Genomic DNA, 21,066 nt, shown 5'->3' with positions numbered 1-21,066 from the left:
ACTTAACTAAAGCCCCTTATATAAATAAACATAACACCTATGTATTACATATGTATATGTAGTAGTGAGGTGTACAGTCAGCACCAAAAGTAGCGGATCATACTACACGTCAAAAGCATCTATATACTTACCATTCTTTAATAACGTAACAAAAAGTGATATGTATCAATGTGTATGTTACAGTAAAAACCCGTTTAACCCTTTGTCGCAAATTTTTGTTTATTGATATAAAGGCGTAATTTTTGCAGTAGTTTTTGGCTTATGACATATAATATAATTTTGAAGGGAATGTAATCTAAATACGTGGCTAGTATAGATGACCACCAAGATGAAAATTAATAGTTATTTACGATACAAGTGCGAAAAATAAATTAAAATAAGATCGAAGGGGGTGTTTTAAATCGACATGAGTTGCGAATGACCTATTCGCACATATATAGTACCTACAACGTTTTACAGTACATATGACCCTTTAAATTTTCGCCATAGTTACATATACTGTAAAAGTCATTATTTACGTAAGTAACTAATATTGCTACATACGATCTCTACGTGTTATAAGGACGTGCGAGCAACTACCCCACTTGCTATCCTTTTATAGCACTTGCTACTGAGAGGGATAGTGAAAGGTATATTGTTTCTCATTCCCTCTTAGCAGCAAGACAGAAGAAAGTGCCTTGCTAGCTACATACGATCTCTACATGTTAAAGAGACGTACGAGCTAATACCTGCCGGTCGAAGGAATTCACAGATCGCGCCAGCTAGTTTAACGTTTTACCTGTTCATCCTACGAATAAGGCCAGTCAGACAGGACAATTTTTCGCGGAAGTCTATTATAATCTAAAATGGAGGTGCAGACGCATGAATACCCATTTGTGACGCTAGTATTCGCATTTGGGAGCATTTTTTAAATTAAGAGCGCTACAATATATCCATAAATCTAAAATTGGTGATTCAATTTAATCGTCCCGTCTGGACGGCCATTATTGTCAAATTCTGTTTTTTTTTAATTGTATGGATGCTAGCCCTTATTTAAGCCAAATCCCATAGAACAACACTAGCGACAGATAAAACCTATGCTGGCGCCATCTATGACACCTTTGACAGTCGCCATCGCCAACCCGTAGTTGCCAATGCCAGCGTCTGGCCAGGCTTACATACAATTTTTTTGTCACACATTTTTCACGGAGTTGCTTTCAAATCTCTTTCCTTTCCTATCGGAAAGATATCGGTACAAGTAATCCGGTGCCAACGTAGCGACAATGACCAGACAGTTGAGTATCCAGAATGTGACAGAAGAGAGCAGGCGAGTATACGTGCCGAGGACTGAACCGTGGATGTTTCTGGAACAGGTAACACTTATATAACACTAAACCCTCGCGTTTCGTTTAAAAATTTAGATGGCGCCACTTTTTGATATTTAACAAATTTAAAACATATCAGTAAAATAATAAAGATCAAAGCCACATGGCGTTCTAAAAGTTTTAATCATGTGTCGAAAAATGGCAGTAAATTTACTGTGGCTACAAAATTGTCTTTGACAATCCACCTCTATTTCAAAAAAGTTGTGTTTATGGAAGGTAGAGGCAAAGAACAGAAACTCCTTAGGCAGAATTGTTGCAAAAGTCCAGCTGTCAGCTATAAATAATAGTTCCAAATCTCTTCAGAGTAGCGCTAGAGTAGCTAAGAAAGAACCTATGGAGTGTGGAATTAAGAGGAGTGGCATCTCTTATGGTAAAACTGTTGCAAAAGTGTCTAGCTGTCAGCTATAAATAATAGTTCCAAATCTCTCCAGAGTAGCGCTAGAGTAGCTAAGAACCGAGGCGTTATTGACGGAGTGAATTGCGCTGTCTATGATTAGATTTTTTGTACAAGTACTCTAGGTCTTGTAGCGCCACCTATTTAAAGTTTTTTGATGGCACTTTTTGGTACATGGAGATTTCGTTCCTTATCTCCACCTTCCGTAGTTTTTTTGTTTAGAACGTAGTGATTATATGCTCTTTGCAAAGGGCCTACCGGGACACGCGAAAATCGAAATTTAGTTATCTGCCTCTTCATTGCTCGAATATGCAAGAGTGATAACGAAATTTTGTTTTTCTTGTTTCGCAGTAGACCCTCAGATTGTGATTGATTTTGGTAGTGGCGCCCCCTACGCAGAGTATCACGTAATATTCCCTATTGAGTCACTCGTAGTTATAAATAATACAAATCTAATTTACTCGTATTTGTTACATAGCGAACTCGGCGCTGTCGACTGGACAGAAACGGTTTTGGATAGAGAAGTATGGCGGTCTTTGGTGTCGGAGACCAAGATCCACTTCGGGTCGCTGCGCCACAGCAGTAAGTTAGTAAATTTATTTGTTCCATAAGTCTACTCACACATTAATTGCAGCATACAGCGTGTTGCAAGCGACGTAGACGAGCACGGAACACACGACGCTGGCGCCTAAAGCGACGGTATGGAAGCGGGCTTGCAGCCACAGCTTCAGGTTCACTATCAGGACTAAAAGGTGGTATAGCACTGCTCCGAAAGACCTGAAACAATAACATATTAAGACGAAAGGGGACGACAGCTTCTCCATACAAACGTAGTCCCCATTTTCCTTTCTGGATATTAACAGTATGGAAAATATTTTTACACAATTCGATGTAGGTATAAATAATAATTGTATATTAACCATAGCTATGCCACTTCGTTTGACTTTTTCTGATTTTTTTATTAAAATTTAAAATCCTGGTGTTTAACCCCCGACGCAAAAAGAGGGGTATTCTATGTCTGACGCCAATGTCTGTCTGTCTGTGGCATCGTAGTTCTCAGACGGATGGGCCGATTTCGATGCGTTTTTTACGTGAAAGCGAGTTTTCTTGCTAGGGTTCTTAGCAGTTTCATAGAATCGATCCAGCAGTTTGAAGAGTATATCAGCTCTTTTCCAAAATGATGGTATTTTGGCATATAATTAATTTTGTTGGCATATAGCGTAAGGGGTTTTCAAATTAAATTAATAGTTATACGGTATTTATAAACTCCAAACATTATTTTTTATTTTTTGTGGTGTTAAAAGCGATTTCCATAGTGGGCCATGCAAGTAGATCATGGTACAACATTTCTTCTAACAAACTGTACTACTATTGTCTGGCTGACAGGACAAAATAACAACAAGAATGAAGAAATATTTGATCCACTCAAAGACTACAGCTTACCACAGATCCACAGGCTTCATGTCCGCATTGATGGCTGTGTCACCCACGGCCAACGCTGCGGCTACATAAATGACCACAGAATGGTACACAGCTGCCAACATCCAGCCGCAGAACCGGGACCAGGACATGAGGCTGTTCTTACTGATGACTTGGTATAGCGTCGGGCTCCTGCAAGTAGACGCTTTTTCAAGCTTTTATTTAAGTTACCCTGTTACTCGTAGTAAATTAGTGTGGGTCAAATCATGGAAGCTAAATTTCACCCACTTCCTGGTTTCCGACTAAGCTGAAATATTGCGTTCATATGTAAGTTGGGTGACAATGCAATATTATGGTACAATTGAGCTGATCTGATGATGGAGACCATGTAAACTCTGTGATAAAACAACGGAAATTAATTGTGTTTGGGGTTGTTAGAATTGCCTCGGTGAGTATTAGTTGCCTATGGAAAGAAAAGTACAGTCAGCCATAAAAGCTTGTACCAAAAATGATTGTTTTGCCAAAAACTTATTACATTACATACTAGGAATACTTTGAATGTATGTACCAATTTTTTTGTCACATATGACTCGCTGCCCAAACTCAAGTAATAGTTGCTGTTGCTGATTCTTATCTATCTTATCTTATACCTTTAAACGAGCAATTCTTGTATATATATAAATATATATATATATTTCTGTGATCTCGGAAACGGCTCTAACGATTTCGCTGAAATTTGGTATATGGGGGTTTTTGGGGGTATACAATCTATCTAGATTAGTCTTATGTTTGGGAAAACGCGTGTTTTCGAGTTTTCATGCGTTTTTCTTTCGACGCAGAATATGGTCGCTAATTTCGTATTGCCGGCCACTGTCCGTCTGGTCCAGCGGGTTAAGACGCGGACTGCTAAACGAGTGTTACGGGTTCGAATCTCGCCCGGTGACTAACTTTTTTTTTTATATGTTCAAGTTTATATATAATTTTTTAATTTTTATTGTTTTAGACAAGTTTAATTTAGTAAAAAAATGTAGTTAAGATTATCACCTATAGACCACCATATTACAATAAATAGTTATAACCGAGCAAAGCTCGGTCGCCCAGGTACTACTAATATTAAATGGCGCAGTCGGTAGGCTCCAAAACATTAAGGCCAGACGAGATGATCAAATCGACCGCTTTGATCGATTTATATATAATTTTTAAATTTTTATTGTTTTAGACAAGTTTAATTTAGTAAAAAAATGTAGTTAAGATTATCACCTATAGACCATCATATTACAATAAATAGTTATAACCGAGCAAAGCTCGGTCGCCCAGGTACTACTAATATTAAATGGCGCAGTCGGTAGGCTCCAAAACATTAAGGCCAGACGAGATGATCAAATCGACCGCTTTGATCGACAAAAAAATTGGCGTCAATCTCATCCAGAGTCCACACATACACAATTTAATCACCAATTTTAGATTTATGATGGATTTGAACGCTGGAAATTAAAAAAATGGCCCCAAACGCGAACTGGATGTATGTGTGATCACCGAGCCAATTTCATTTTTGTGGCCACACCACCTGAAATTCTCCGGCAATTTAATCAGATCGGGCGAATATTGTAACGACTGGACTGCACTTTACACCTTCCTTTCTTTGGAAAAAAAAAATAGCTATCCCTTGGATATTTACGTGCTTTAACTAGCCAAAGTTATACATGTGTGAAATTGACTTTTATGACCATTTCGGGGTTGTTCCCATAGTAAAACTGTATTCAGCATAACTTATATTTACTCACTATGAGAATGGGTTATAAAAACTAAAACGATAAATCCACAGTCCAAGGAACGTGTATTCCCTTCTTAAAGGCCGGCAACCCACTTGCAACCTCTCTGGTGTTGCAGTTGTCCATGGGCGGCGATAATCAATTACCATCAGAAGATTCTGCTCGGATGCTTCCTCTATCATAAAAAAAGTCCATGTGTTTCATTTCATTTCCTTAACTTAAATTTCTAGAGTCAAACCAAGATAAGTTGAATTTGATAGCCCAGACGGTGCACGGGTTATTTTAAACGTCAAACTTCTATAAAATTACGTCGTTTACTTGACACTTGCACCGTCTGGGTTTGCAAAATCGCTGCCAACTTATCTTGGTCTGATTCTATATGTATTGTGCTTAAAACTGACTTGAGAAGTAAATCTGCAGTCCACCTCTGCTCAGTGACAGATAGCACCATGCACGGCAGCGCCGTGAACAAGTTGTATATGGTCAGGTACATGGAGTCATATATTGACTGGGTAGAGAACTCGCAGTTTATTTGGTAGAGCAGCTGAAAAGTATGTTTAGACTATTAAATATTAGGATGATGTTTGCAACTTCCAATACGAGTACAATAAACAATAATGAACATTTTAACTCAATAATCATAAATAAACAGTAAATAACGACAGTAATGTTAGTACCTATACTGCGTGTATTTTTGATATAATACGAAGGTTTTAGTGGTATATATTAATGATTCTGATAGAAAACTCTAATTAACTCTTAACCACAACAGCATTCTTTATTTTTGAATTAGGTAGCCGCAATATATTTCGTACATCATTACTTCGTCATTAATGCGACATTTTGAGTTAAAAAAGTAGTGATACATTGCAAAGTGGTCCATTTTTTATAAAACCTATGAATGTATATTCATTAAAGACTAAACTACCCTTGGATTATGTGGTCATATCAAAACACGCCGCATATTTTTTTATAAATATTGACATTTAGCTAAATGATGAAGTTTTACCAAACACAATGGATTAAGTAGTGGAATGCGAAGTAGTGCAAAAGCTTATTGGGTCTTACGCAATAGTTTAATTACTGCGATAACTTATATCTAATTGAGATACTAAAGCAATGAGAACTGCAATAGATAAGCATATTCTACTTTTCTTACCATCAAGTTCCCGAGGACTAGATTCTTATAGAACGAGTAATGTATTAAAGTAGCAAATCTTTGGTAATACCAATGTCCCATCACCAGTAGAATCCTCTTGAGCATGGAAAATTTCGTGAAAGCGTAGTCAGCTGATCTGTAAAAAACAAGTCCCTGAGCGATGATGTCATAATTGTTACTAAACTTACTGTACAAGAAGTATTCCTAAAAGCACATCTAGATGGTAGCTCTATTATATTTTCAAAAGCTTTAATAAATCCAGGCTACAAATCCTTTCCCAGAAAACAATACCAGAATAACTACAAGTACATACATAGTTACATTCAGTTCGCGCAGTCTCTAAGCTAAATTAGGGTCTGAATCTGAACATCTAGACTCAAAGATCACTCGTCTATCTGATATCTATCTATAATTCTTTGCATTAATCTGATAGGGATTCAGTTCGGGATTTGGGGATTTATTAGTAGTAGTAGTATTAAAACACTACAGTTGCATAACAAAGAGATAATCGTCAATAAATTGTACAAAGGCGAACTTTTTCTTATCCTAAAGGTTTAACGTTTGAGCAACTGAAACAGATAATTTAAAAATTTTAGGGGAAATTCGACCTATGAACCTTTGTTATATGTCATACCTGGCAGCCTGATGGCCCTCCTTGCCAAAGATCCCGAAGCCTACGTGCGCCTCCTGAATCATGGATATGTCGTTGGCTCCGTCGCCAATCGCCGCTGTGATAGGCCGACCAGGACTATTCTTTATTAATTTTACTATCTAGAACAAGTTCACCAAATAAACGATAGTATCTATTGTGTAATATTTATCATAAATTGATAAGACTGATGCTTAGTTTCAGAAAAATATTATGGGGTAACATACATAGAGCAGTCATGATCCTCAACAGTAAGAAACTGGTGTACGAGCTTAAAATAAAACCAAAACATAGACCTTCCTATTAAGCGTAGTAAATGTCACCATCCTAACAGACAAAGTCTATAAACAACACTTAAAATTTCCAAGAATGATCTAAGGTAAGTAACTAAAGAGCTCGATAGATGATAACTGTCTCGAACGTCTACCTTGTAATTGGTACACATACCTTCGCTTTTTGTATCGGGGACATTCTGCAACACATTACAGCATTACACTTCTTCACAACTTCAACAAAATCTGCTTCTACCGACTTCTCCAGAATCTGATTGATACTGGCTCCATCTACAACCAACGCTAGTGATTGACCATCGTCTGTTATTCTTTTACATTCTTCTAAATAGGCTTTTATATCCGATTCTTCTTTCGCGCCTATGATGAACATTTGCTTGGTATTTTCCGAAATGTAGGCACATGATTGTGCTACATTCAATGTTGTCTCTACCTAAAAATTGCGTAGCAAAATTCTATCTCCATTATTTTTCAAAGCATTCTGAATTCTATTACAATTTCTTATAAAGTTTCAAACACAATTATTTCGGATATATTTGATAAATTATAGTTTACCCATAAGGCTCGTTTTGCTAAGCTACTTGACAGACAATAGGAATGATCGTTACTAGCTCACCTTGTCTCCGGTAAGCACCCAAATCTTGATGCCAGCACTCCGCAGTGATGCTATTGTTTCAACAACACCATCCTGTAAAGAGTCTTCAACTGCTGTTGCTCCAAGAAGGATCAGGTCACGCTCTAATATCCTGAACTGTTGACTTATTTGTTCTAGCTCTTCAATACTTTTTACAGTTTGTTTTTTTATAGCTGGAAAAGTATTGTAAACAAAATCTCTTCCTAAAATGAATTCTATAGTACGATTTAAGATTTTAGGGACCTTAAAATTAAAACAATTTTTATCTAAAAGTAGGCTCTTTCACAAGACTAAAATTTCTCGTTACACCTGATTTGAATTTTGAAGTAGGTATTTATATTGTTTAGTTTTTTCTTTTTGGTCCATCCACTTCACAGCCTACTTAAGAATACGCAAAGCAATTGTAAGGTTTACCACAAAACCCGACCACTTATCTATGCTATCTTACCCGAGTACCTGAGAATGGTAATTTAGAGTGTCTCGTATCTAGTCGATAATCCGTTGGACCTTTTAGATGGTTCTAACGACTTTTAAGGTTTAATGTCCTACGTGGCCATTATAAATACGTGTTTTGAGGTCAACCTTACACTTGCTTTGTATTTTAACTACGCTGTAAAGTAGATGGGCTAAAAAGAAAGACGAAACATTATAGTGTTCTAGCATAGAGAAATAAGTAAGTTTTCTTATTTCTCTATAGTTATACACTAATAGGACTGGCTTTTATGGCAGATATACTCGTAATTATTTCTACTTTAGTACTATCTCTACTTCTACTCTCTACTTTAGTAGTTACCAGTGGTAAAAGGTGGGAAGAAAATTCCCAGTAGTTACCACTGATAACAACTTGGTGGTAACTAGTGGGAATAACCCGAACCAAACCAGATCTTAAGGTACATACATTCACGAATTTCCTGATATTCCTCTTCAGGTATCTCTCGGTATGCGACGGCAAGTGTCCGGAGCCCCTTAATGGCAAATGCGTTAATGTCATGGTTTATTTTTTCAACCATCCCATTTTTTTGACAAAGAGGAAACACTGAACTTTCTGCCCCTTTGCAGAATAGCCAAATCTGTAAATAAGCACTTGAAGTTAGAATCTTGGAAATTTCAATAATGGTCCAGTTAAAATACAATCGGAAACAGCGTTGAAGAAATATATACTTAATCTAGACTAACTTTATATTTGTTGGAAAGAAATACCAAGTATTACATTCTTCATACCTTTCCATTTTTATCTCTAATAAGAACAGAGATTCTATTTCGTTCAGATGTAAACTCAACCGATTCTAATTTCTCGTACACTTCAGTGTCTTCTATAGTTTTCACGAATACGTTGTTTTCTTCTTCTCCGAGAAATGTTACACCAAATCTGTCTGCCGCTTCGACAAGAGCCTTTTCATCCGGGCAGCTGGCTTGGTACTGGACATTAGTCTTATAAATATTATTGATCTTGTGCTTTGAAGATTTATATAGAAACCCATGTCCATTGGGTATTGTACCATTTTCCACATACTTGATTTGGTTCTTGGGTAGTTGCTTGTTCGACCCTGAAAGCCATTCACTGAGTTTACGCATGTCTGCCGTGGAAGTCTGCGCAGTATGGCAGAGAGCGAGAATCAAGAAAAATAATTTGACATCTGCCTGAAAAAAAAAGTCAGTGGTTAACTTTGCATTAAACGATCTATTTCAAAAACGTGTCAGTCTCTTTAAGCAGCGATTGTCACGGCAAACATATTCGCACATATTGTTATTTAACATTTGATTGCATTCGTTCAAATCTAACCTGCCCGGTATCCACCAGCTCTTCCGTACTTATGTCATATAGCAACTTTTTCCTCTCTTCGTACACATTTCCTTTTATAGAACAACCTTTGAAAGCCATAATATTTTTTGTGAGCGTTCCCGTCTTGTCGGAGAAGAGTATCTCGATTTGTCCGAGTTCTTGATTTAGATCAGAGGTATTTGCAAGTGCTCTTAGACCAGTTTCTTTACAACGGAGATTTTCATCCCATCCTATATATAAGGCACCTAAAGAAAAGTTGGTGGACAATAATTACCTTACTATTATTTAAATTTGACACAAATTTGACAGGTATGAATAAATTAATAAAAATATTGATATTAATAATTAAAATTACTTTTATATTACTTGCATGTAAGAACATAATGTATTATGATTTGATTATTTTTATTGTAAATTACGTGTTAGATATACGTAGTAAATTACTTTGCCCTATCCGGGTTCATGTACCATAGTAATAAGTCCTAGACATAATGAATTGTACATGACTGCAATAAACGAATAATAAGAACCTACCTATCTTCTTATCTGCATAAAATAAATGTCAACCGAAACTTACCAATAAACCTATAAATTTCAATGGTAACGAAGAGTGACATTGGAATTATGTAGTAATACAACAACAAGAATGAGAATACGTCTTGAATGACACCAGAATATGGTTGCGGAAATGTGGCTCCCAATCCTAGATATAGATCTCTGGATTGTTGGTTAACGTCGATATATCTCTTGGCAATGTAAGAAATTGCAATCTGTAAGATTATTATACCGATGAAAATGTAGAGGCATCGGTTGGTGGCGGATTCACAGGAAGAGAACTTTTTGCTAACGCATTTGGCATTCAGAGCCAGTTTCGTTTCTGCCCCTGAAACAAAAAAAAAACAGATCGATCCCCATAAAGTTTGTTAGGTTTGATTATTGATGACCTAATGGACGTTGCCAGCTTTGCTGTAAAAGTGTCATGGCAATGGTGTTCAGCTTACAGAATTTAATTATAATAAAACAAGGCTAGAAATTAGCTTCTAAATTGTTTTAATCAATTACTAAACTAACCTGTATAGACTGCACATCCTAGAGCCCACTCCGTGTTCAAGACTCTAGATCCACGCAACATCAACTTATCAGTTGAGAGCGGTAGACTGTCTGCTCCAGGAATTTCTAGCCTCCCGTAAAATGTATGCAGATCTGCTGTCGGATTCGGTATTTCTATGCGTAAACCTTGAGGTAAATTTTCTGTAAAAGAAGAAAAAAAGAAATAAGGACACTATTGGCTGTTCTGTCAAAATTTGCAATACAACATGGCCTTATCATCGCCTTTAAAAATCACTATGATGTACATTCCATCACAGTCTTGACAGTTTGCTAAGTGTGGGAGACACATTATGACACGAACACCATCTTCTGATGCCTTCTGACACTTTTTGAAGTCAAATTAGAATAATACATAAGTGCAACAATTTAATCCTTTGAACGCCATGCCTATCGTGTGCGGTGCGTCATCGTGAACCTTATCGGAATGCACGAAGGTTGATGTAGTTTAATAATTTAAGCGTCAAGAGATTGAGGAGGTTTCTTGACGCTGATGGAAACAAGAAACTTACCAGGAGTGCATCCCACGAGCGGGAGCGGAACCCTCAGCGTCTTGAGATTCGTATCCCCGTCCAGATTGGCCGTAGTCACGAAGCACCTCCCTTTGACTCCCTCAGAGCATAACAGGACCAAGTCTGCTGGGACTTGCGATCCCTCCTTCACAAGTACTAGAGTGCCGGGAGAAATGGTGGCGTTGTGAACCTCTTTGATATTCCCTTCTTGGAGTACTTCCACTGAAATTAAAGTTGGAAGTGAAGATAGATTGAGTTTCGTATTATAATAAACTTAAAAATTCATTGCATCTTTATAAAGCAAAGTGAAATAGATGTCATACTTGAGAAAATTCAACCCATGCCGCAGTGGCCCCGGGTTACACAGGACGCTGGTTCGATTCCAGTCCTGGGCAATGCAGGCCTCGGACACTTTTTCTTTCGTATATGACTTCTATTTCACTTTGCTTTATAAAGATGCAATGAATTATATTTTCTCGAAAATGTTCGTAGGTATTTGTCAAGCTACTTCAGTCGATTCCAGCCCTGGGCACTGCAGGCCTCGGAGACTTTTTCCTGGGCACTGTAGGCGTCGGACACTTTTTCTTTCGTAGGTATATGACATCTATTTCACTTTGCTTTATAAGGATGCAATGAATTATATTTTCTCGAAAACGATTCAGGACAACAAATACTGACTTTTAAAACTGAATATTTTGGCTCACCCATCTGGTTGTTGACACGGCCATCATTCCCGTGCCGCCGCCAGTCCTCGTAGCCGCTCTTGACAGCTGTAACCGCCACCATGAAGGCGAGGGGCACGATACTGGTGAGTGGGGACACTGGGCTATCTGTAAAATGCTGTAGTGGGTCATGTCAACAAAACTACGCCAGTCAGCAAAATATTATCAGTGCTTGACGATAACTTAGAAGAAGTTAGCACACGCGCTGATCCAGTAGGTACAGATAATGTTTATATCGCGTAGATTAAGAATGTCACATTACGGTAGCACCAATGTAAATATAAGTAATATATATAAACACTTAGCACGAAATAAATTAGTCTAAGTCTGCCCTCCAAACTCTCCAAAGGCAACTTATTACTCACACCAGCCGCTGCCCCAAAGTTTTAGGTTGAATTGGCTTCCATTTCCTATTCTTAACCTAAATACCATAGGTAGGTAGTTACTTTTGTTGTTTAGTATGCGATACATAATATATATACCTATATTTAGAAGTATTGCTACTTAGAAGTACGTGTGCCGAAACATTGCTAATAATGAGCATGCTCATTTCGAGTTTAAATCGGCGGTCGTGCGATTTTTAGGCATGCTACCGGCAGCTAGGGATTGCAAACCGGATTGATTTTCAATCCGGCCGGATCCGGCCGGATTTTGACCATAACCCGGCCGGATCCGGCCGGACCGGATCCGGTTTGGTATAGGGATATTAAAGTTAATTAAATGGCATATTTTTCTAGTTTTTTGCATAATACGTATTCCTAAATCTATAATTTAAGTTAATAAATAACTTCTTAACAATAAAATAGAACTTAGTAGTAAAAAGTGTGACACTGTCAATATCACTTTAAAAACAAAATATGAAATCGGTCATTTATTATATTTAACTATTAACAAGTGCTCAAATTTTCGTTTACAATTGTGATTAGTTTCCAAAGCCCGGTAATGGGATGTGGGGTGGGAATTGGAACTCCTTGAAAGGACAAGTTTTCATAACTGTTGTTTGATTGAATTCTTTGTTACGTTGACATCCATTCCAGTAAGATAATAAGATATTTTACTATTAACCAAAATGATATTAAATTTGCCCTCATTTTTTTTTCCGAGAAAGTAGGAGACTGTATGATTTAAAAAAATTAACTTTTAAATTAAGAAATTTACAGATAAAGATAGTTTATTATTCAAGTAGGCATATTAATATGCGCTTATGAAACAGAAAACTATATTGTTCAAATTATAGGGAATGGAGCACGACACGACGATCCCGTGCGAAAAATAATAGAGTGTAGGATTGAAATCCATCGCGGAAGGAGACTCTCTAAGAATAGTTACATGGATCAAATAAAGAATTGGCTAGACGTAGAGTAGCATGTACCAGGAGATGAAGGAAATTGCATAAGATTGGATGAAATTATAAATACAAAAGATTATCTCGTAAATTCGAATAGAAAATAACCAATATTTTATATATATATGTATAAATATCTGAGCAAAAAATCTGAAAAAAAAAAACTGAGCAAACTAAAGATTATCAATGTTATCATATATTCATTCACACTATAACACATATTGATTAGCCCAACTCTAGTCGGTTGAGTACCGCCGACTTAATCCTGCTCATTTGTTTACTTATAATCTCCTATCACAACATTAACCTTCTCTTTAGAATAAATTACAAATGCCTTCCATAGTATCTCCATTCTTTTATTTTTCCTTCTATAACAGTATTTATGTAATCGTCATATCGTGCCACCAACGTGAAAGGCAACTTCTGTTCCCAGTCATCGTCATATATATTTTTATTTAACTAAATTTAAACTTTTTCATTCGTTTTACGCTCTGTTCAACTTCATACCTCTCATCCGTCGCCTTTTCCTTATCTAAAACGCACAGTGCGTGCTGTATTTAGGCGTTTTTTTTTATTTTACCGGATCCGGTAGCTCCTGAAAAGTGCCGGATCCGGCCGGATTACCGGATCCGCCGGACCGGATTGCAATCCCTACCGGCAGCGCGTGTGCAAAGGAGCGTGCATTAGCGCGTGTGAACTGATTTGCTTATTGAGCATGTTAGTATCGTAGTAGTAAAATGTTAAAACTAGCATGCTCAGTGCTAGCATATGTAAACATTCCATAAGCATGCTCATATTAAGCATACTGATAGCACGCTTTTTAGCATGCTATTCTAGAGCATATGAAACAGTAGCTTAACGAATGTCAACAATGTATGAAGATGGTCATAGTGAACAACGTTCCCATGATCGTAAAATCGTGAAAGAAATATACACCTGAGAACTTACGTTTCGTCTATTTAACTTTATCTACTACTTTCTGTTTATCTATCCTCACCTTCATCTACTCAAAGATTAACTGGAAGAGATCCCTCAAAGGGATAAGTTCGCCTTTGTACTGTATGTTTAAAATTTATTTTTATATAATAAAGAATTTACTACTACTACTATTTATACTACAGATCACCCGTATAAGATTAGTTAGTGATTCTAGCGAAACAATACGATTGTAAGTTTTGCCTATCATATGTGATCCGTCATTTCAGTAATAGGCTTATCGTTTCGACTAGTTAATCCCTTCGATATCGGATCTAACTTCCCGAAAGATTAACCGACGGTGGTAAAAGTTCTTTAATGTATTTAAAGTTGTGTACGTGCCTACACACATCTAAATATGGCAAATATACTGTCTGGTATATGGAAGATTATTTTAGATGACTCGTAGAAAAAGTATTGTATACAATAGTGATATTATTAAGCTTTTCAATCTCGTACCTAACTTAGGCAACTCAGCAAGCTTCGTTGCCTAAACACGGTACTCGACTGAAAAGCTCTCTTTTATATCACGATTGTATAAAATATTCATAACTTTAAATAAAATGCCCATAATGATTGAGGTTACAAAAGGACCTGGAGCTTGGCATCGACCATATTAGTTTGTGTACTAATTTACCTGACCTCTCCCACCTCCTCATCTCCACACAGTTGGGATAGGTACTTACCGATAACCAAAGCTATGATGGTGACTATCACGAAGTAAACATGTATGATTCGCCGGAACTGCTCAGCCAGGTTCTTAGGCACGAAAGTAAGCAGCGTGTATCGGGACGTTTTGATTTCGTTGTGCCGGTCGCCAGGTGTTGTCACGCCGACCTCGATTTGGCGGGTTTTTGCTCTGGCATCTTCTTTCTTGGCCTGGACAACGAACTAGAATAACTATTGAAGTCTGACTACAACTCAAAAACGACTCCACGTGTATTGTGCCGCGAGCGACTGAAGTCCTTGATTGAAGTCTTGTTTTAAAAGAAGAAGAAATACTTACCCAACAACCAAATATAGTCCTGAACCACAAGAACCATCGAGGCAGCCCACTAACCGATCTCGCCATCATCATGACTAGGTCAATGCGTATACCCAGGAAAAATAATAAAAACATGTATTCGGTACATGTTGTACGCTGGTAACTAACTTTAACAATCAGATATATCAATCCCGTATCAATAACTTATCTTGTCATAATCGTGACTTGTTCATCTCATTGTTAGATACTTTAGGTACCATCGTACGTAAAGTACAGTAACTGATAATTCGTAGGCCTTATTTCATAGATATAAGGCCTACCTCTGTTCAGGAGAGTGTTGCTGTATATTGGATACACGAAAATACCACTCATGCTGGCAATTTATGTCGTGTTATATTAACGGGGTTTTTCGAAATATTTATGGTGCATCGTTTCCTTTTGTGCGGCAAACAAAAGTGACGCAATCGCATTACATTAAAATGTGCCTACTTTGCTCTAAAATTAGAAATTTATTTTAAGTCTTTAAATATAACATTGTGGTAGTTATGTTGATATATATGCCGATTTAAAGTAGACCATCATAGTGTAATACTATGATAATACTATTAATTATTCTGTGCTTTGGGTCCTAAGGACAGCGGTTCCGTCATATATCGGCCGTAAAACAGCGGTTCAATGTTATCTATGCAGCGGCGTAGCGTATGTGTTTGCCGCCCGGGGCCGATCAGAAATTTGCCGCCCCAATTTATGATCAACATCACTTAGTCAGGTCATAAGTTCTGTCACAAAGATTTTTACTGATAAAAAAAAAATAGATAGTTTTGCATTAAGTATTCATTTTTTTATACTACGTCGGTGGCAAACAAGCATATGGCCCGCCTGCTGGTAAGCAGTCTCCGTAGCCTATGTACGCCTGCAACTCTAGAAGTTACATGCGTGTTGACGACCCTGACACTCCGCACCCTCACTGAGGTCTGCCCACCTTACTCACCGGCAGGAACACAACACTAATCATAATAATAAATGAGTAGGGTCTAGCCTTTTTTGGTTGCGGTTTTCTGTAAGGTGGAGGTACTTCCCCAGTTGGGCTCTGCTCTAGATCTGGAATGTCATCCGCTATTCTGTGCCCTACCGCACAGAGCGAGATGACTTTCACAATGCCCATACCTCTTTTGGACGTAGTTTAAGGACGGATCCGGGTTCAAACATATGTAATATTCGAAAAAGAAGTTATATTTTATTTTATTTCGCGTGTATTCGCATCTAACGACAATCCCAAAGTAAACAAGTAGTAAATAAAGACGAGCTTTACATAAAAAAAATATATTGCATTTTATGAGTATAAAATAAGCTTTCAAATCATGTCCAACTTTTTTTATTAAAAGCTTTGTATAACATTTTATTTGTAAAACTTGTGACCTCACTAAGTAGTTAATAGACAAGACAAAGTTAAGTAGTTGGAAAAGGTAAAATACAAAAAATATCTTCAAAAACTAAAACAGTGTATACAATTACACTGTATGAACGAGAAACCCGTCAGATTTTAACCACGTATGCCTGTCTTAAGGAGCAAAAAAATTTTTTTGTATTTTGATCAAATTCGGCAAAAAAAAAGTGTGTGTATGTGTTTTCTGCACACGACACGTTATTTATTTTTACATGTTGGCAAAAAAAACTTTACACCGAATAAATAGTAGTTTTTTTTTTATTTGCACAAAAAAATTGCGAGTTTCCTTTAAAACTTTTTTGTGTCTTAGTAAGGCCTCATAGTGCTGGCGTTGTCGCAGCCATAAAGGCGTTTTTTACTGATTTATTACAAAAACGAATTTTCACAAGAATTGTCATTATCTTTAACAAGACCGATTTTAGAAAACTTTGTATGACATTTTAGTTTCTAAACATGTGACAAGACCGATTTTAGAAAACTTTGTACTTATGACATTTTAGTTTCTAAACATGCGGTCAAGAATACACTTTTAACATCGGTCGGATTCCCATTGTGTATATTCAATATTCACAAAAATATTCAAAGGATAGCCGTGGTCGATTGCTACGGTCATAAGCTTTAAGCGGGAAGTATAAAGCACATGATCGTCCATACAAAAAGATAAAACGTTTTTCCACTTCTAAATATTTTCCATTCTCCAGGATTTTGTAGTATGTTATTGAGACAATGAAAAAACTAAGTTTATAGGTTTTCCTTTTTTTCAAAATTTGATAACAATAAATAAATAATTCTTAAAAAAAAAACGAAACCTATAAACCTATAATAAATTATGCTGAAGCGATGGACATCAAAATCAAAGTGATTTGTTAAGATTTAGTTAGTGGAAAACGTTTTCTCCCGAAATGTAATTTCATAGAAAAAATACCGTTATTTCGCTAGGATCGCAAAGCTATTCTTCCCTCTTCAGGTAAAGGTAAATGATTATTTCAGGTGAGAATGTTTTCTTATTACATACGTTTTAGAGCGCGATTTTCAGTAGTCTGCCTTACATTGAATTATTAATTATGGGGTTATAATTTCGTATTTAATTATTTTCTGCCCTCCGGGCGGAAAGCGTCAACTTTTCTCTCGCGGCGCTAAACGAAGTGGCCGCTTCTCGCCTCCAGCAAAAAATAGACAAATTTATTTGTGTCCCAAAAGAGCATCCTCCCGTGGTGCGCATACTATTTTTCTGCTCGACGGAGGCGGAAAGCGGCAACTTTGTTTAGCGCAGCGGGAGCAAAGTTGACGCTTTCCGCCCGGAGGGCAGAAAATAACTATTAAAGTCATTTTACATTATTTTTGTGGCAGGGCGCCTTCTGTACAGCAGTAAAGCGCCCAATGCATCAGGTTACGCCCGATGCTTTTGCATGAGGGCGCCGAAAGCGCCCGCAGCGCGACACGTACGTCGAGCTACGCCCGAAACTTTCAATATGAGGGCACCGAAGGCGCCCGGCATTGAATCGCGCGTATTGCGCCACGTATATCGGGCTACGCCCAACTATTTTTGAACGAATGATGGCACCGAGGGCGCCCGGCTGTAGATCGCTCGCAGAGGGCGCTGTGTTAAATTTGATGTGACGTCATATAGGGTTATAGGCGTGTTATAGGTTATACCTATAACCAGCGGACAAGAGTGTAAGCTCGTCGGTGATTTGGAACGCACTCCGGTAGCGATTGGCCGCCCCCGCACAGCCGCCCCGCGCTGTTCGCTTCCGCGGTGCGTTAGTTCGTTTCGTGGCTTGATTTGAAAATATTGATTTCTTAATTTTATATTTTTTAAATACCGTTTTTGCCGCCCCCTTTATGTGCCGCCCGGGGCCATGGCCCCCCTAGCCCCCCCCTCGCTACGCCTCTGTATCTATGTAAGCAAAATGGCGCGGCTTGCTAGAGGGCGGTGATTGAAAGAAGAGGAACATTCTTTTTGCGTCCGTAATATTAGGGCCGCTATATATGACGGCACTGCTATCCTAGGAAACCAGAGCCTAAGCGTGAGCGAGACGGCTGTACGTGCCCGGGATTGCAGATATCATGTTTTAGAGTTTTAATATTTTGGAAATTTTTACAAGATAATAGTAAGCCATGAGTTCGATCAAAAATAAAATTGCGCATTTTTAGAAACAATTTTCATATTTTTAGCTTTCGTGCAATAATTGTTTCAAATTTTCAAGCTGAGTTTTAGACCTATATTTGTAATGTTTTTCTATCGAGCAAAAATCAAGAAATTAGGTTTCGAAATCGATGTAGTTACTAGAGAAAAGCTTCTAGACTGCCAATTAAATTTTAGGCAACCGTATTGTGATTTTACAAAGCATCTACTGCACCTTAGATTCCCCGACCTCGAACAGTACCTAGGTTCGGTTGCGGTAAATCCACACCGCAGTTATGGGCCTATTAGATCCACACTGGCCAACGGGCCCGACATCCGGCTCCAATAATAGTCGTACGTATTCCATTTCACCAAATACCAGCACAGCGTTAACAATATTTGAAATGTAAAAAAAATGGTTCGTAATATATGCAAAAATATCAAACATTGAATATTTTTGGCAATTATACACCGTGGGCTGGTAAAACCCGACAGATTTTAACCCGCATTCCTGAGGTCATGAGGAGCAAAAAATTTTATATAAGTTTTGGGAAAATTCGGCATAAAAAAAAATTATCACACATAAAAAAAAATTTTTACTTTTTCTTCATACGACACGTTATTTCTTCTTAAATCTTGTCGAAAAAAAAAACTAATTAGTTACAACGAATAACTATAGTTTTTTTTATTTACACTAAAAATTGCGAGTTTCTTATAAAACTTTTATGTCTGCCAACAGGTATATCTAAACCAAGTCACATAGTGGCAGCGTCGCAGTCAAAAATGCGTATTTCTCTAAGTTATTACAGAAACAATTTTTTATAAAAATTGTCATTATCTCTAAAACAAGACCGATTTCAGGAAGCTTTGTATCACATTTTAGTCTCTAAATGCGGTCAAGAATACACCTTTAAAATTTGTCGGGTTTTATCAGCCCACGGTGTATGCAGTAGGGCTATGATAGTCGGCTGTTTATCGTTTGTCACCATGCCTGTCACGTTCTAACAAGTATGTAAGTGCGAAAGTGACGGGCATAGTGACAAGCGATAAAAATGGAACCATGGTGCCACTGCAGAGTATTTTTTACATGTCAAATATTGTCAAAGAAAGTATAAACGTCAAAGAAATATTGTGCCTTGGGCCCGATGTCGGTCCCGAGCAAGAGTCGCTTTCCGTTTTAATAAATATCAGCACTATTTATTAAAACGGAAAGCGGCTCTTGCTCGGGCCCATTGTAGTGTGGATGTACGAGTAACTGGCCTTTAACTGTGCTGCACAGTGTTGATCCGCAAAAGTAAACTGCGGCATGGATGCCTTAAAAGGCTACCTGCCTGTTAATGTATTTGAATAAAACACTTTATTTTGTAAATATAAAATATATTTTAATCGATTTTCTTAAGAACTATGTCGATGTTTATTCACTAGGTATAAATAAATAAATAAAATATAAGTTGAGGTCATTTACAATATAATAAGTAGGTAAGTAGTCGAGAAAGACAAATTTACATACATTAATTACTATCACAGAGACAGCTCTAAATAAGGTAAGGTGGAGTAGAAACATTGAGGCGGCTCGCAATTAAAAAATCAGCCCCCAGAGGCCCATCTCTCGGACGGTATTAAGCCCCCTCCAGACTATGCGCGTGAATCGCGGCGCGACGTTGACGTAGACTCCACACTCGCACAACTTCACGGCGATTTCGCAGTTTGGTTCGCGGCAAGATGGCGTCGAAACGTCAGCTGATCGGATTTAGTTTGCGGCAAGGCACTGATTCAAACTGGGAACTATCAAATTGATTTTTGGTTGATCAAGTTCGCACCCAATATAACCAAGTAGCCGCCATAGAAGGACAGATTAACTGACTCGTGAGCGAATCGCGGCGCGAAGCGATTGCGAGTGTGGAGTCTTGCAAGTTCGCGCTTCGCGTCTCCTTTAACGCGGGCCAAATACCGACAAAAAACGGGGAATAAGGCGCGAAGGCGTGAACAATCTGCGAAATAGACGCGAGGGCCATCCACACTCGCGTTCGCGGCTTCGCGCCTCGATTCGCGCACGAGTATGGAGGGCCCTTTAGACTAATATTATTAGTCCATGAGCTGTCAAGTCATATGGGTTACCATGGCAACACATTAATAATATTCCACACTCCATAGTTGAATTTCTGCCTGATTTCAAGCAAAGCGCATGCGCATTGTGATTGAAAGCGGTCATATTGAAATAATGACCCTTGGCTACTTCATAATAGTTCTCAAATAGTAGTTCTTGAAGAGTCAGCTCTTTTCCAAAATGATGTAAGGCATTATTGACATAAAACAGTTTGTGTTAATTTAAATGGTTTAAAAGATAACTAATAAAAAAATATAAACCCGCTACGTGAAAA

At 37.8% G+C, this 21,066-nt stretch overlaps 1 protein-coding gene across 1 annotated transcript; it reads right to left on the bottom strand.

Annotated features, from left to right (window-relative positions):
- Positions 1-1,171: 1,171 nt before the first annotated feature.
- On the bottom strand, positions 1,172-15,200 carry LOC133515527 (phospholipid-transporting ATPase IF-like). The gene is made up of 17 exons (XM_061848073.1): positions 15,132-15,200; positions 14,812-15,004; positions 11,788-11,913; positions 11,084-11,305; positions 10,536-10,715; positions 10,042-10,347; positions 9,465-9,709; positions 8,903-9,322; positions 8,580-8,751; positions 7,664-7,854; positions 7,205-7,480; positions 6,743-6,879; positions 6,109-6,244; positions 5,351-5,493; positions 3,202-3,369; positions 2,380-2,535; positions 1,172-1,343 (listed from the first exon to the last, which is right to left on the bottom strand). Exons 1-17 carry the CDS (start codon positions 15,198-15,200, stop codon positions 1,172-1,174), a joined length of 3,312 nt encoding a protein of 1,103 aa, XP_061704057.1.
- Between the last annotated feature and the right edge of the window lie 5,866 nt (positions 15,201-21,066).

This window comes from Cydia pomonella, chromosome 2 (genome assembly GCF_033807575.1).
Source record: "Cydia pomonella isolate Wapato2018A chromosome 2, ilCydPomo1, whole genome shotgun sequence".
Taxonomy (NCBI): Eukaryota; Metazoa; Arthropoda; class Insecta; order Lepidoptera; family Tortricidae; genus Cydia; species Cydia pomonella.
This window is presented reverse-complemented; position numbering and strand designations above follow the sequence as displayed.

Bases quoted from the DNA above. Each gene is read 5' to 3' on its own strand.
- LOC133515527 (XM_061848073.1), bottom strand. From the start codon at position 15,200: ATGATGGCGAGATCGGTTAGTGGGCTGCCTCGATGGTTCTTGTGGTTC. The intron at 9,710-10,041 runs GTAAGTTTCGGT...ACTTTTCTTTAG, and splicing joins TGAAATTTATAGGTTTATTG to GTGCCTTATATATAGGATGG. The intron at 8,752-8,902 runs GTATGAAGAATG...GCTTATTTACAG, and splicing joins TTAGAGATAAAAATGGAAAG to ATTTGGCTATTCTGCAAAGG.